The sequence below is a fragment of the Protopterus annectens genome, chromosome 7.part1, assembly GCF_019279795.1.
Source record: "Protopterus annectens isolate FY-2018-M chromosome 7.part1, PAN1.0, whole genome shotgun sequence".
NCBI classification, from domain to species: domain Eukaryota; kingdom Metazoa; phylum Chordata; order Ceratodontiformes; family Protopteridae; genus Protopterus; species Protopterus annectens.
Window position 1 is genome coordinate 230,322,034 of NC_056740.1, and position 17,677 is coordinate 230,339,710.

A 17,677-nucleotide genomic window follows, 5' to 3' on the forward strand; every position below is an offset into this window, starting at 1 on the left:
ATCGCAATATTGACTTACAGGGACAGAATGGCAACTTCTGATATGAGGAGGCCATATCTGCCATAGTATTGTGTATCTAGACGTGTAGAGCGAGAGAGATGGATCATAGCAAAAAGGGACTACAGGCAGGTTAAAGGGTCAATGTTTCCCCTCCATACCAGTATCCCTTTACTAGGCCAATTTCAATGGAGTTTATTTAAAATTATTTCAAATTTTAACAGCAAAAACACTGAGAAGCATAATTAACTGAACATGAGTGGCAGTAAATGGCTATTTTCTTGAAATTTGCAATTAGAGTGCACCTATTGAGTCATTAAACCAAGAGAGACTTGACTAATTTTCGATATCACTTATGCTTCCCTAACCCCATGGCAGCTGGCATAGCTGCGCATACACACATAACAAAGCTGTCATGTAATTACAAATTTTGAGTGGGCAGAAAATTGCCAAGTCATGAATGGCTCCCCCGCAGAAAAAAATGGAGTGAAATGATGCATTCACTTTTGACATGTTGGAGCTGACTTGCTGAATAAGGCAAATTTTGGTAATTTTCTTCTGTGAAAAACTAGAATTTGTTTGGCTTCTGATTTTTATCATGCTTAAATGTTTATCCTGAGCACTTGTCATTGTAATACTGACTTAGATTTGAAAAAAAAAATCAGTCTTGAAAATGTCTCGTCTTTACTTCTTGTATCTAATTTCATAGACAAATCATGCCCTCAAAATTGATGTCTTCTGGTAATGAAACCAAGCCACAGAGACCAGGGGCTGTCACTGTAGTGAACATTCACCTTTGTCACCCACCAAACCATAAGGTCTTGTCATTCTCTGTAGATGACATTTATCAGAATCGCTCTACAAATGAGATCAGAAGCTGTCAGCATGGACATATGTGCTTACAAGAAATACCCTACTTTTTGTCATGACCTTGATTATCTATGAAATTGAAAAATGAAGGCAAGTCCATAATATTGACCCAGTTATATCAACATCAGTTCTACTGTGTAAGCAGGGAAGTTCACAGATGCGCATACACACACAGACACACACACACACCAGCTACTACACATGCCCACCAGCTTTTATATAACTCTTAAAGACTATGTGAGAGGTAGGCTTTTGTCCATTAAATAAGATTCTTGTCTGTTGTTAATTGCTCCCGATAATATCATCTACGACTTTCCCTCAGACATTGACTATCCTGCACAATGAGAAGCCAGTCTCAGAAAAATTGAATCATAGCTAATTTAGCCTTCTATCCCTCTGCTTCACTGAAGCCCAGCAATCTGGAAATGGATGGAGTAACACCTGACAGTAGTCCAGTGGCATTGTTCCTCAGATCCATATCAGTGCCTGGGTATACCTAAAGATGACCATTTGCTTTGTTTTCATGTACTTGTGTATTTTCTACTTCAGCTGTATTGCTTTTGTATATTTTATAAAGCAAATAAACCTTTATTGCACAAAAACTTCACAATTCAAAATCCATAACAATCTATTAACTGGTTTAGATTATATCACTTTTCTAGTTGGCTACTGTGTAAACACACAACAATACAAAATACATTAAACCTAGATAAATAATACAAAACTGTATGGCAGATGAGTGTAGATGATGATATTTTCAGCTTTTTTATTTCCCATTAAGGTGCGTAGTCACCCTCTTGGTTGATGCCAAGAAATGCATAATAGTGTTCTAGAGGGGAAGTCATCCATCCCTGGTAACTATCATATTGACAACACAACCCTAAGAGCAGACTCAGTATACTGTACTCTATCCTTTGACTATCACATATCTACAGTAGTGAGGAAATCATTCTATGTTTGACAAAGGTATGGCATCTAGGTCTGAGGGATGTCATTGTTCTAGTATAATTCAGTAGATATCAGACCTATCATTGAGCACAGTGCCCCTTTTGGTATGTACCTAACCAGGCACATCTGACAATTGGAATGTCCACAGAGGTTCTTCACAAAAAGAATACAAGGTGTTAAATAACATGTCCTATGCAGACCACCTTAAAGTCCTATCTCTGTATTCTATCTTCTACACACTGTTGAAGGGAGATCTATGCTTGTGTTGGACCCCACCTTCATGGACCTCCTGCACACCTGCAAAACAAACAGCACCTGAATTACCCATTCTAAAAATTCAAACTGCTTGCGATATAAATAGGACCTGCTGGTGAGACAGGTATGTAGATCAGAAACTACACCTTCTCTAGAACAAGGCTCCCCATCCATGTGAAGTAGAGTTCCTCCCTAACCCAATTCAAGTCTAACTTGGACAACTGGATGGGAAACGAAAATTCATCCCTGGTTTGGCACCTATATTTCTGATGGGCACAGGTGGCCTGCAGTGATTAATCTCTTAGGCTTCTGGTTATAAATGTTTAATTTTCCAAGCCCCTGCATACACTTATCAAGGATACCAGAACATGTCAGAGATTTAGGATGAATGACTAGGCTTAAAAAGGCCCTAGTGGTCATTAGTTTAGTACACACCTATGAACCAACAGTGGTTATACCTACACTATGCATGTTGTGTGTTTGCACTACTCTGTGCCCCCATTGGGTCTCCTAGGTAGGACTATAACAGCCTGTAGCTCTTTCAGAGTGACTGTGTTTAACTCCATTTCCCATTGGATTCTGAATCTGTCAGCCTAATTTTCTTATTTGCCAAGTATGAATTTGTAAGGGCTACTAATCTATGCTTTAAATACGTGTCCCCTCCTATTTTCCAAGATCCAGTGAGCAATGAAGGGTAAGCATTCTGCTTTTTATACATGAGTAAATTATGTGCTTCTTGCGATAGTTTATATACTTCAGTCCATCCATCCTGCACTCAAAAGCTGTAGGAAAATTCCTGCCAAGAAATAAGATTCCCCTCTATTAATTTTTCCTAATAATGTAATCCGTGACTTTCCTCAGACATTGACAGTACTGTGCAGTGAGAAAAGCCAACCTAGGAAAAATTGAATCGGGACTAATTCTTCTAGTTCAGCTATCTGGAAACGGACAGCAACCCAGTCGTATTTTCCCTCAGACCTGTCAGTGCCCCTTAGGCATTGTAAACAACTGAGAACCTCCAAAACTCACAAGGGCCATAGATTTCCAGGTTGCTGTATAGATCTTGTAACCACTACCTGCAAATATTTAAACGTGTTCTTGTAGAGAGTTTGAAATCCAAAAGTGTTAACCCCACCACATTTGGGGGCAAATAAAGCGTCTTTGCTGATATTATTGGTTTTACACAACCATATGATGTTTAATATCTGGCTGTTAATTGTCTCTAAAAACTGCCCCCATGTGACTGCAGCAACACTGTGCCTGATGTATTAGCGGTAACACAAAGCAGGCTAATTATTGTATTCTTTGTGTCATATCTAGGCAAAGCATGCACCAGTTTTGCAGTATATGCTTTATTATATTTATTAATAACTTGTTGACTTCAACTGAAAGTTGCAGTGAAGGGGCTAGATATAGTCTTAAATATTTGGTGATGTAGTTTCCAAAAACTGGTAACAATGCTTAATCTTAGAGAGCAAGTTAATCCCAATGCATATGTCTTCCCAACATTAATTTTGTATCCTAAAAAAGCATTGGACCCTCAGATGAGGAGAGATATGGCAACAAATATTCCTTGTATAATGAGGTCTTGTGATATAACCCTCCTAGTGAGTTATCTACAATAGCTGATTGTCTAATTCTTACTGAGCAAAGATCCAGATGTAAGGCAAAGAGAAGTGGGGACATGAGGTATCCCTGTCAAGTACCCCTTAACAGTGAGAATGTGGACAAAAGCCTAGCTTGCTGCTTTACCTTAGCAGTGGTCTCTACAATACTGTCTTTTTAAGACTTCTCTAAAATTGGTGGGAGCAGTATGCTAGTCCGTATTGGCCATAAGTAATTCCAGATGATGTGGTTAAATGCTTCAGCATCAAAACTATCAAGTTTTTATTCTGTACTCATCCTCAGTTAACATAATTGCTTACAGAAAATTATCAAAGGTTGGACAGCTAGGAACAAACCCCATTTGATTAAAATGTAGTAAAAAAAGGCAGATTTTGTGAAAGCCTCATGGCCATGATTGACATGAACAGTTTGTAGTCATGATTTAAAACGAATATGGGTCTATATGAAGCAAAAGATAATGGGCCTTTATTTGCTTTCAAAATTAAGGATATTACAACTTGATGCCATGACTGTAGAGGAGATTAACCCTCAAATAATTTATTTGATAATCTTGCAAAGTTGTCTGTAAACTGTGGTCCCGTACTCCATGTAGATCTCTAGTAGTATGTTGTCTGGACCAAAGTCTTGCCCTTGGCCAATGTGGTCAGTACCTGTTGAACTTCAGATACAAGTATTGGTCACATGCACACTTCAGTGGTAGGTGGTATTGGAATTTTAGCTAGGAATTCATCTGCTTTTCACAGGGTGTCTTGATCAAAGGAGGCACTTTTGTAAAATTCAGAGAAATAAAATACAATCTGTTGGTGAATTTCAGCCAGGGAGTAAATTACCATTTTGACAATGACACAGCTTTGTAACAAATTTGTCACTAGTTGCCATCTAAATCTCAGTGCAAGAAATATTTGTGTTCTTCGAAAGTTGAGGGCTTGTTTAACGGTTTCTACCTTATATTTATCAGCTCTGTTAAATACTTTCAACCTAAGAATTCTTTTTCTCCTATTTGCCTCCTCTCAATTATGCGTCCTTGTTAATCTAGAAATGTTCTTTGTAGGAAGTGCAATTTTGCAACATTCTGACTCTCCCTAGTGCCAGTGTAATCCATCTAAAGGGTCTTTAATTCAGATTTAATTATTTCTCATATTTGTGCTCTTATGACACTGTGTGCCCTTAATTTAGAAACTTTCCATTTAGGTTCATAGGTAGGTACTAGGCTATAGGCCCAAGGGCCTACATAAGCCTAGCCAACAGAGTTCCCTGGCTTATGCCACCCAAGAAAGTTATTTTTCTGTGCCAGAGAGACGGAAGTGATCCCCAGGGTGTATTTCCTATTTCCCATCCACTCATCAAGATTTTTCTTGGAGTGCTAATGAAGAACTTTGCTTGACATAGATGGGTAGCCCGTTCCAGAGTATGGGAAGTCTCTGGGACAGGAATCTATCCCTCCAGCATGTCCTGTTTATTGTGGTGACAAGGTTTACGTCCCTAGAGCATGTAGCTCGGAGGGATTGGGATTTCTTTAGGTGTAGCATGTCCAACAGCTCTGGGTTTGACATAGCATTATATGTTAGGCAGAGATCACCTCAGAGTAGGCGATATGCTACAGAGTAAAGCTGGAGTTTTTTGAGGCGGTCAGTGTAGGGCATTTGTTTGAGGCCAGTAATCCTCTTTGTGAGGTTCTTCTGTGGCCTTTCCAGCTGCTGCAGATGTCTTGTGAGGTACATTCCAAAAGGGGAATTGTACTCTATAATGGGTCGAATGAGTGTCGAGTAGAGGGGAACAGTGACCTCTTTTTTCCTGGATGAGAACCCTTTTATGATGAGGTGTGCCACATAGAAGGATTTCCTGACTACTGTGGCGATGTGACTATCAAAGGAGAGACTACTGTCCACCTGGGTCCCAAGGTCTCTTATGCATTTGGTGTTAAGTAGATTGCTGCCTATGTGGTAGTTCATGGGTACAGAGTTTTTACCAAAGGGGATGACACTGCAATTTTTGGTATTGAGCTTGAAGCCATGGCTCTGACACCAGGCATCTGTCTCAGTGAGGCCCTTCTGTAGGATGTTCACATCATTTGGGGACTTGACTATGGCTCCTAGTTTGCAGTCATCTGTGAACTTCATTAGCCAGAGGCCTTCTGTGTTAGCCTGTACTTAGAGAAGTAGATACCAAACAGGAGAGGTCCCAGGACAGAACCCTGTGGGTACTCTACTTGTCACTACTTTGAGGTCAGATTTGGAGTCTGCAACTTTTACAGTGTGGGTTCTGTCAGTGAGCCAGTTGACAATCTATCTTGTGATGTAGGGATTTATACCTAGTTTAGCTATAATTCCAGAATGGGGGATGATGTTGAAAGCCTTGGCGAGGTCAAGATAGGCTGTGTGAACCACCTAACCCTCATTTACGGCTTTGGTGACTGCCTCAAAGAAGTCGATCAGGTTCAGGAGGCATGATCTGCCTTTCACAAACCCAAACTGGGTGGGATCCAGAGTTTGGAGGTTACCAGTGTCTTTGTTTAGGAGTTTCATGATAATACGTTCCATGGCCTTGCAGACCAGGCTCATCAGGCTAATAGGTCAATAATTCCTGGGATCAGTGGTGGCTCCCCCTTTGTGGAGTGGGATAACTGTTGCTGTGCACCATTCAGTGGGCATAAAGCCTGATGCAAGGCTGTTATTGAACATGGTGCTTAAGTGGGGAGCCAGTTTGTTCTGAAATTCATGTAAAACGTAGCCTGGGATGTTGTCTGGTCCCATGGATGCTGTGTTTTTGGCTTTAGAGAGTGCAACTTTTACCTGTGTAGTTGTGATTACAGGGACTCTGCATTCTTCCTGTATAGATATGGGCCCTTTAGGGGGTGAGGGGGGGGGGAGTTAGCACTGAACCTATCTGCCAGGATGTTGGCAATATCAGATGGTTCTGTAATTTTCTTGCCTTTATGCTGTAACTCAGAGCAGATCTGGGTGTTGCCATCGAGATTCTTGACATAGCTATAGAATGCTTTGTGGTTGTCCTTGGAATTAGTGGTGATTTTGTTTTCATAGCTAGCTTTGGAGGATCTTATAAGGGATCTCAGCTTCTTAGTGAGACTGACCAGGGACCTCCTCCACTCATGAGATTTTACTCTCTTTTGCAGCAGTTTCTTCCTTCTGTTGTACAGTTTGTTTATGGCAGGGGACCACCAGATTGGCTTCCTTTTTTTGGAGGATAGCGTCTTGGTTCTGTTTGGGATAGCACAATCCATGCACTCGTGTAAGTGCTTATAGATTGTATTTGTGTAGGATTCAGCAGTTATAACTGTATTGTCCATCTGCATGGGTGTCATGAAGTTCACCACTTCTGTCTTAAGCATGAAGTTGGCTTTGGAGAAATTTTTTACTGTGGTTTCCTTAATGGGGGGTGGGGGCGGGATGTGGATATCAAGGGTGATTAGCTTATGATCGGATCAGACCAACGAGGAGTTGACTTCAGGTGTGGAACACCAGTCACTCATGTTGGTAATGAGTAGGTCTAGGATATTGTTGTCCCTGGTGGGGGTGTGGATAAGTTGATCCAGGGCATTGGAGTTTATGAATTCCAGAAAGCATTGAGCTAAGGAGTTGGTACACGAGTAGTTTTCCCAGTTAATGGTGGGGTAGTTGAAGTCGCCCATTATTAGGGTGTTTGGTTGAACCCTAATATTTTCCAGTACATCAAGAAAAGAGGAGTGGGAATCCTGGGGCTTAGTGGGGGATTTGTAGCAAGCTACAATTTGGATTGCAGCAGTTTTGCCCAGAGTTAGTTGCACTTGGATAACCTCGGATGCATTATGCTGAGCAACTAGCCTGGAGGTGTGGATATCCTTAATGAATATGGACACATCCCCGCCTTGGTGTTTCAGTCCAGGTTACATGGCCAAAAAGTGTGGTATGAGTTATAGCCTGGTAGTGCAGGGGTGCTCTCTGGAGCCTTGAACCAGGTCTCCGTCACTGCACAGATATCGATGTTCTCCATTTTAAGGAGTGCCTCGAGTGAGTGCATTTTGAGATTGACTTCTAGCACTGAGTAGCATTACCCTCAGTTTTTGCTTTCCTGTTCCTGTTATGGTAGTGAATTTGTTATTTGAACCTTGCCTAAAAAAGGCACTATAGGGACAGCAAGAACCTTAGCCAGTATCCGGAATCCCAGGGGTGACAGGTGCAGGCCATCTGTGACAAAGCATCATGGTCTGTTGACCATGTCATCCCAAACAGACAGATACTGGATCCCCTTAGAATGACACCAGAAGCTTAGCCAATTGTTGAAGTCAATCATTTTGTCCTTGAACTGCGGTATCATTCTGGGAGATGGCAGAATGCTACTCAGGGCTAGGGTCATACCTGCCTGGGCTACAAGATCAGAGAGCTCTTCCATGTCTCTCTTCATGTAGTCCAGGGAGGTACATCTCAGGTCATTCACACCAACATGGACAATGACAGAGTCATATTTGTACTTGTTGTGGAGTGACCTGAGTGTGTGGGTTATGTGGTGGATCCTGGCACTCGACAGGCAGCTGACAATAACCTTCTTCTTGTTTAACCTGGTGAGTGGAACATCAGTGTGCCCGACTATGGAGTCACCTATGACCAGTGTGTTGGGTATGTTGTTTTGCCTTATTGGCTGTGGTTGAGTGGCACACTGAGTCTGTGGGCTTTGTGTCATTTGGGTTGTGTTGGGGAATGGAGGTTACTTGCATTTCTGCTTTGGAGGTCTCTCTTGGTTAGATTATTATTGGGAGGCTTCACGAATGTTTGTGTGTTACTATGTGTGGATTTTGGTGGTGTAGATTTAGAGAGACAATGTGATGAGTGTGGTGTGGTGCAAATGTTTACCTTCTCCTCATGACTGTCAAGTTCAGCCTTGGCTGGAGAGAGCTTTACCTCCGGTTTGGATCGATAAGTGCATCTCACAGGTTGTAGTGTTGGGTGGTAGGAGGAGAGGGTTGTCTGTGTACATGAGGCAATTTCTACATTGCCTTAAGATGCCCAGATTTATCAGATAGACAAGAGAGAACACTGGGAGCTGACCCTTGGACATGCCTGAATAAAAAACTATTTTCCTCTAGGTAAGTGAGGAAAGTGAGTACAAGAGCTGATTTTCTCTAAGCAAGTGAGAAAAGTAAGTACAAAAATTGTTTTCCTCTAGGTAATGAGGAAGATTGAGTGCTATAGTAATTAGTAGCTTATTTAGTGCTTACAAGTTATGAACAAGTGCTGAGTATGAATAAGCAAATTTAAGTGCTAAAACTAAGAATCTGTATCTGCACTAGACTAGTTACAGGACAGAAACAAGTGCAAATGCAGGCTTTCAAATCAGAAAGTTGAGAGAGATGGAAGAGATTGCCCAAATGGCCAATAACTACAATTTCTGGGCCAGAACCACTCCTTATGTGGTAGACAGGTTACCTAGTACTTGCCACTCCCACTGATAAGTGGGGATAAGTTAAAGGTAAGCTGTAGGGAAGTCATAACACTGGCAAGTAAACAAGCTTTATCTCAAGTGCCTTTTCCTGATCTATTTGTATCTTTAATGATGATTGTGCATGATCCGATAAAGTTATTGGGTCATATGTGTTACTCCAGCATCTTTCTCCCTGGAGGTATAGTATTTATTAATTGTGGAATAAGTGGCAAACTGATATTAACAGCAGATATACAACCTTAGGTGATAGCTTAAGCTAGTTGTGTGTCTACCATTCCCATGGCCTCACTAAATTTCCTAAGCTTTTTCCTAATGCTGGAGTAAATAGCCTCTGAGGACCTGAGTGTACTTCTGTCTTGTGCAAACTGTTCTCCAGTCTCCTGCTCGATACTCTCCCTTCTTGAAATGCGATTCATTCTGGCAGCATAATGAGTAATTCAGTGGTTTTGTCATGTGAGGGATGCAAGCACTTGCCAGTGTTATGACTTCCCTACAGCTTACCTTTTGCATATATCCACCCACCTCATCAACAAGTTATTTTAGCAGATCAAATGGAAGCCACTACTGATGAAGAATACAACTTCTTCCTGCTGTACTCACCGAAAATAAAATTGTCACAAAAACGTTTTTGATCTTAAATGCTCTTGTGCACCAAAATGAGTCTCCTGTAATAGAGCAAAATGTGGTCACTGCTGCCTCAGATAAGTCATTAGTCAAGCTCCTTTTACTGCATTTGTAAGGCCATTTGTGTTCAAGGCCACTGTTTTGTATCTACTCACCCCTGTTAAATTCATTTATTACACTGTTGCCTGTAGACCGCCAGCAAACTGTTTCATCATGCAGGGTAACAGAGCTTTACTCTTCTGCCACTCAGTGTACTCCAATGAGACAAAAACAAACCTTTCAAACCAGTCTAACAACATCTATTAAGGTTTTTTTTATAAACTATTTGCATATCAACAGATTTAACTTCCAAGGGTGGGTGATGGTTTCCTCATCTTCGGGTGACCATCTAAGAGTGTTTAGCACCCCATCATCAGGTAAGCCAAGGGTCATGCATGTTACAGCCTTATGGCCCTGCAGGTTACACATCAAAAAGTGCTAACAGACATGTGCTGCCCCTGCCATCCTAACATGTGGCCATTGATGCCATATTGCTGAGTGACTCATGCTGGATAGAGACCGTTCTGGAATTTTTATACAGATAAATCCAATATGATTCTCTCAAGTATTTCTGCCTGTGTAAATCATAGACCCAAAAATCACTTTAAATATTACTCCTTATAACCATGAGTTACTTGTCCAAGGGATTTAGACAGAGTTCAAAGATGGATTCTGAATTTTATCACCATGGATTGAATAAAGTCCTGCACATGTATAAGGAACTATCCTGCTAGTTTGGCCTTAAACAAAATGTTCACTTTCTTTTCCACTAGTAATGTTGAAATGTCAGAGACATTGCTTACAGTGGAATCCTTGTTGCTCATGTAGTGGTTGACTGCTGAGTGGCAAGCTTTCAAAGCACATAACCTATGGACTGTTTCTAATGGCATGTGCAAAGATGTGCAAACTACCTGGTAACCATACCTTTAAGATGTCCGAGTATAGCAGTCTCTGTTTCTATTTATTTCTCATGCAGATGACTATCACTTCTGTGAAAGCTGTTCTTTGGGCTCTTGTTGACTATTGGACTTGGAGTCCATATCTTAGATAGAACTTTCCCTATCTGAGTGAATAGCTGGCAAACCAGAACATCAGTGATCTCAAAAATCTAGACCTATTTGAGTTAGTTAGAAACACCTGATACCCTCTAACAAATATCTACCCAGAGATTCCACCAACTTTTGCGTAACATACAAGCCATAATTCTTTTTCTCTACACCTTCAGGGATGCCCATTAGTTTGATGCTGCTGTGTACTCCGTTCTTGTCTCTGCAGCTTCCATTTGCTGTTTTACCATCTGTGAGTCAGGTGCATGTTGAATCTGATCTAAGTAATCTGACATAGCTGTTTCTAAGTATTTTATCTTACTATCATTTCTGGCCATTTGTTCCAACAGGGGGGCATTCTTGTTTGCATTTTGGACATTAGCATTATAAATTTGTTGTCCAGGCCCTCTACATGATTGATCCCCAGTAGCACGTTGCACCATGATTTCCAGGCCAGTGATGGGTTCTTGCTTAGAGTCTAAAATCAATGTCTGAACAGTCTTCTATCTGTTTTCTCTTTTTTTGTCATCTATCTAATCTTTCTAGCTTATTGGGTTTATTTCCCAGCTAATAGCCTTATCCTCCATGCAAAATGCTAAAAAATAATAATAGGCATTGGAGGGGGGAGAGCTGCACAGTTCTGTGGTCTTCACATGGCTAGAAGTTCCAGTTAGATTGCTTTTGTATTTTTATGATGTCTCACTGTATTGTACTTGACAAATGTAACTCACTATGAAATTGTGTAACCTCCAATTGGCTTGGGCTGTAGTTGAAAATGGACTTGCAGACCAGTCAATCAACCTGGTCAACAAATTAAATAAAACTCTGTAAAACCAGAGCCTCAGTTGATACTTGTGACATAGTATGTAGACCTCAGACTGACGCTGACTAACAACAGTAAAGGAAACTTTTAGAATCACCACACCATTGCAGTGGGGAAGGTCCATCATAAAAGAATAGCTGGAGTTAACAATCAACCAAGCCAGACTTAAACCACCTTAAGGTAAACATAATGACTTGAAAACTCCAAAAGCAGCTTAGTAATTGATGATTCCATTGTGTGAAAAAGACGCACACCTGTAAGGAGGCTGAAGGAGTGCCCTGTCTGGTATGATAAGGCAAACTCCCGTGCGCGCGCACACAAGTTACTACTGAAAAAATGAAAGAGCTAAAAAAACTGAACAAAATATGCATCTTTAAATGATTGAAAAAGGAATGCAGCAAAATGATTGAAAAAGGAGTGCAGCAAAATGAGCATTTGTGGCCACTTACACCCATTATCCATTGTGCTAACAGCTGCTCACTTGCCCCTACAGTTCCTTTTCTACTGTTTCTTGTATTTGTCAAGGTAAGCTCCATAAAATGGGAATAATTTCTGTGCAAAAAGAAAAGAGATTTGTTATCCCAATAATTCTGATAGAATTAAGCCAGTACGAGAATGGAAAAAAGAGATTTTTGCCAGTATGGATGACTGCAACTAGGGGTACAGAAAATGGCAAGAGGGAGCTAGAATTAAATGGAGAAACCTTGAAAAGGAATCAAGATATTGGGGGCAAATTACTTCAGCAGGCAAGGTTAAAAGAGTGGGTTGAGGCCAAGAAGACATTGAGATTGCAGGCTAGACACTGCTTTCCTACCATGGCTTGATCTCAGAGTACAGGCAAAGGGAAAGGGGATAGGGCATTTTTTAAGTGAAAGACTTGCTCTGGTATAGTTTAATATAGAATATATGCAGCAGTTAAAAAGGGATAATTAGACTGCATGAAATATTGCATGATAACTATAAGAATCAATCAGAGGAGGTTAGAAAAGATTGGGAATAGAGACTGGAAAAGCAATTTACAAGAAAACAATGGGAAGCCATATGTATGGCCCAATTATGCAACCACATCCAGAAGATTTAATAAATGTCTAATAAATACATAAATCTCTGCTTGAAGGTCTTTGCATGGGTATTTTTGTACCCCAAGCAGTCTTCAAAGAATTTTTCCTCGGGTAGATAGCAAATGTTTGGAGGTGTCATGAAGAAGAAGTAGATAACTGGGAACATATGTTCTGAGAGTGTAATGAGTTGACAGATTTTAAAAAGTCCCTGCAGAGTAATCTAACAGAAATATTGGGAGAACAAATGGCTGTAAGTAAGGAAATGATTCTTTGGAGCTGGGATACGTGATCTGAATTGCCTAGACATAGCAATGCCTTAAGTTTTATTCTGGTGGCTGCCAAAAAAAGCAATTGCTAGAAAATGGAATTCAAAGCCTACACCAACAGTATCTGAGGTACTGAATATTATAAAAGAACTGGAAGAGGTATCTTTAGAAAAGGGAAGGAGCAAATTACATACAAGTAAATGGAAATTGTGGGAATATGTTCAGGAGGAGAAGCAGGAGTTGAGGTTTTAAGGGAAAGTAGGAATTCAGCATTTTTTTAATGTTGGACTGATAGTAGTGAAGAAAATATATGTGATGTATATTGTATTTACATGGAAAATATTAAAATGGTTATCTTTCTGCTAATGCATGTTTGCTGTGTCTTAAGTAATAATCTAATAAGTGTGTTTAAAAAAGAATTTCAGTGGAAAAAGCTGCTTAAATTCAGACATATCACAGAAGAAAGTGTTTGACCTGGATTCTTTTTAAACACCTTTGATAATTCTCATATTTTAAATGACACAGGTGCACACACAACACTAATAGAAAACTAAACAAACCGTAATTACATTTAAACATTCCTTTGTAAATTGAATGGCAGTTGTATGGGTCACAGGCATTTTAAAATGTCTCTAGACCCTGATAACATTTCATTTTGCTCCAGTTTGTATTGTTCTTATATCTATCATTAGTTGTAAATCCTCAACAAAGTAATTGTTGAACTTAATGCATGTACAAGGCTTTCAGTTTGTAGTACTTCAAGAACTGACAGACCCTCAGAGGTGGTAAAGCTGTCTCAATAAACCAGGAGCTGTAGCTGACAGAACTTGTCAAATACCATGCAAACTACTGTTATTCATCAGTGTCATTACTAGAAAGGTGTTTGTGTATTTTCCTGATTGCTGGATACATGTATTTGCTCAAAAGTATTTTATCTTTATAATTTCTGTTATCTCTGTCTTTATAGTACTACAAATTAGATCCAAACGCCTGTTCTTAAATTTATGATTGTTTTTGTTTGTTGAGGCACAGATGGCTTTGTGTATTACATTTTCACACTTCTGTTGTATTGCTGCTCCTTGATTTTTTTCATGTAACATAAAACATTTTAACCAAAACCATAAAACAACACTTGACTGTAAAGATATCACTACAAAAAAGAATGCCTTTAGCAAATGCATCACTATCCAAAAAAAAGTGACGCCAATACTGCTTTTCTCTCTCTATACAACAAAAGCAATGGAGAAATGTTTTACCACACTGTGCACATTTTTATAGCAACTGCTGTCATACACAGGCAGTCCTCAGTCTTGCTGAAGACTATGGACAAGTACCTGTTAGGAAGAACTACATTTTTCACTGTGTCTGTGGTATGTCAGACAGGTGGAGAGAGCTTTCTCTGCCAAAGCATACAATAGGTTAAGCTTGGGGTATCAGAGAAAAGCCTGGTGCATAATAAAAATTATGTTTAAAAGATTAGTTTTATATGTATGTATGTATTTATCCATTTTCATTTGGTAACAATGGAGGTGGGCTGGTCACAAACTCCTTTTCAACTACAGCCTGACACAGACAAGTATGCAGTGATAAAATAATTGTATATATACTTAACAGATACACTTGTAGTAAAGAGAGTTCATTGCATGATTTCCTAATAAGTGCAATTAAAGTAAATGGATATTAAAATGTAATAAAATATATCTGAGCAATGTTTTCTAATCTAATAAAAAGGGAATGGTTTTAGAAGAGTTGCATTCTATGCAGATGGAGGGGAGTAGGTAGAATTAGAAAAGAAACCTTTATACTGACTGTAACATGTACAACTTACAACTATTATTTTTATGAGTATGTGTTGTGCAGATGCATTGCTAATGTTCTTAACAGTGTTTTGTTTCTGCTTTAGGACCTTGTCATCAAGAATGTGGAGGACAGGGATGTGATGGCCCTGATGCTCATCACTGCTGGGACTGTATACATTACAGTATTGGAAGTACCAAATCGGGCAGGTACCGTACTGCATGCTAACTAGGAAATGGAAGCATTTTAAGAATCGAACATATGAGATATATTATAGTAAACATTTGTTCCAAGTTGCTGAATATTTTCATCATCTTTTGTCATGCTTATCTGACTAGCTGAGAGACTGCTGTGAAAGAGTGACCTCTAGATATTCTCTTCTGCTTAAAGTTGAAGAGAAGGGTATTGCAGCATTCTTTTGATAGAAGTCCTCATTTTGCAAGTGTTCTGCTACTAGTATGCTTATAGCAACATGACTTCTTAGTCAGTGTACTGCTAAGTTTGTAGCATCTTCATTCTCTGGCAAGTACTCACCCATCCACATCTACATTATAATTACTGGAGGGGTAGATTATGGGTTCATCAAGTATAAGGAATGGAGACCTTACTTCTGCTGATACCCACATCTTTTACACCAGTGTCATTCTAGCTACCACTTTGTCCATCTGTTGTGAATGTAGAATATATTCATAAGTTGTGTATGTGGTAGGCTAAGGACCACTGGGGACTTTTAAGGCCTGTCCATGCATCCCAAATGTCTGAAAAGTTCTGGTATCCCTGGTAAGTGTAAGCAGGCTCTTGGGAGATGAACCATTTACAGGCTGCCTGTGTCTACTAGAGACACTTGTACCAAACCAGGGATGAATTTCCTGTTCCTCATCCAATTGTGCAAGCTACACTTGAATTGGGTTAGGAAGGAACTCTGCTTCACATGAATGAGGAGCCTGTTTCAGAGAAGTGGTAGTCTCTGGGATACATACCTATCTCTCCAGCATGACCTAGTTATTTCACAGGCAAGGTTTACATCTTTAGAATGGGTACTTCTGGTACTGTTTGTTTTGTGAATATGCAGAAGGTCCATCAGGATGGGTTTTGACAATGTCTTGTATCCCAGGCATATATCTCACATCAACAGCCTGTAGGAGATGTAATGAGGGGATAGGGCACTGAGGCATTCTATGTAGGACATGCCACTTGCACCCTGCCTGCATTCTTTTAGTGAAAGACCTCCTTCAACATTCCAAGTATTGGATGTGCTGGGGGCATTGTACTCAGTGATGTTTCTGATGAATACCAAATACATTGGATCAATTACCTCCTTGGACACATATGCCATAATCTTTGTTTAAGATGCACAACACAGAATGATTTCCTCACTACTGTAGACACGTGACGCTCAAAGGCTGGATTACTGCTACGTGTCCCCAAAGTCCCTCACTACTGGGTTGACTCCTAGGGAATATGTTGTCAATATGATAGTTACCAGAGGTGGATAATTTCCTAAGAGATACTATTATTCATTTAGTTTGTCCATGGCTCTGACACCAGTTATTTGTCTGTGTCTGCCCTTCGTTAGGAACATTAGCGTCAGGAGGGGATTTTCTGACTGCTCTTAATTTGTAATTGTCTGCATATGTGGTCAGCCAGAGGCCCATAATATTGGTCTTGGATTCAGATAAAGTAGATGCAAAAAAGGAGCAGTCCCAAGACCAGTCTCATAGGGAGTCTACAGGTAACTGACCTCTTTGCAGACTAAACAGTTCTAACTTCCTGGGTTTATAGCGGACATCTTGAGTTTGCCAACATTGCCTGTGTTGGGTATTGTCAAATGCCTTAGCAAGATCAAGGTAGGCAGTGTGAACTATTTTTCCCTTGTCTATTGCTTTTGTGACCTTCTCAAAGAAGTCCCAACAGGTTGAGTAGGTATGACCTGCATTTGAAACCAAACTGGGTTGGGTCCAGTCTCTGGTGCTTTCCTCTGTCATTATTGACCCTTTCCATAATAATTCTTTCCATGACTTTGCATATGAGACTTATGGGAATTATAGGTCTGTAGATGGCCCACCTTTGTTATAGGGATGACTGTTAAAATTCTCCGTTCGTAAGGCATATGAAGCCTGTTTGAAGGCTAAAGTTAAACAGTGATTCCAGACGGCCTGATACATCATGTTTCACGCTATCTAGAAGGCAGCCAGGGATATTGTTGGGGCTCGTCAATGCAGTGCTCTTGGACTTAGAGAGCATTAAGGACCTCTTCCCTAGTGTTAGTATGCAGAGTTATATTTGGTGGTATTTCCTGTGGAGAGGCTGGGGGGCTGAATTTGTCTACCACTAGGTTTGCTATATCTTCTGGATTCTGTCACTTTAATTTCTCCATTTCTTTTGGGTTTTTAATACCATGACAGAAATGAGCCCCATTCCCAAGTCAAAATACGACTAAAGTTTTTGAAATTAGTGTTGGTTAAATTTTTGACGTTAACCAAAAGTGCTCTTTGCAGCACCCACAGTTTGCCTAGAATTGACTATTCCTGTAATTCAATACAGAGTTACATGTGTTGGTAGCACATCTAAATAAGACTGTAAATTCTTTGAGACCCATTGCTCCTACTACTATTGGAACTATTGCCCTCATTTCTGCCTGAAAATCCTGGTACCGTATGACTTTGTGTGACTCTGTACATCACTGTAATCAGTGGGTGTAGCAATTTCAATGGTCAGTGCTACTTTTGTCTTTTCACGGACTACTCCATCTGATTTTCTTGCATCTATTTTTTGTACTGTTGGCAGTGGATGATCCCATGTGATGTAAACTTCATCATTCTGTATAATGCTTTGTTGGAGTGGACTGAGAGCCTACAGCCTGTGGTTTTTCTGAGTTTGTCTAGTTTT

At 40.1% G+C, this 17,677-nt stretch overlaps 1 protein-coding gene across 1 annotated transcript in view; it reads left to right on the top strand.

Moving 5' to 3' along the window:
* PCSK6 (proprotein convertase subtilisin/kexin type 6) overlaps window positions 1-17,677 on the top strand; it is a gene marked incomplete in the record, with an annotated part of 1,289,931 nt that overhangs the window by 1,016,099 nt on the left and 256,155 nt on the right. The window contains 1 exon segment of the mRNA XM_044078680.1: window positions 14,895-14,997. Within this exon segment, the coding sequence (XP_043934615.1) occupies window positions 14,895-14,997 (103 nt within the window).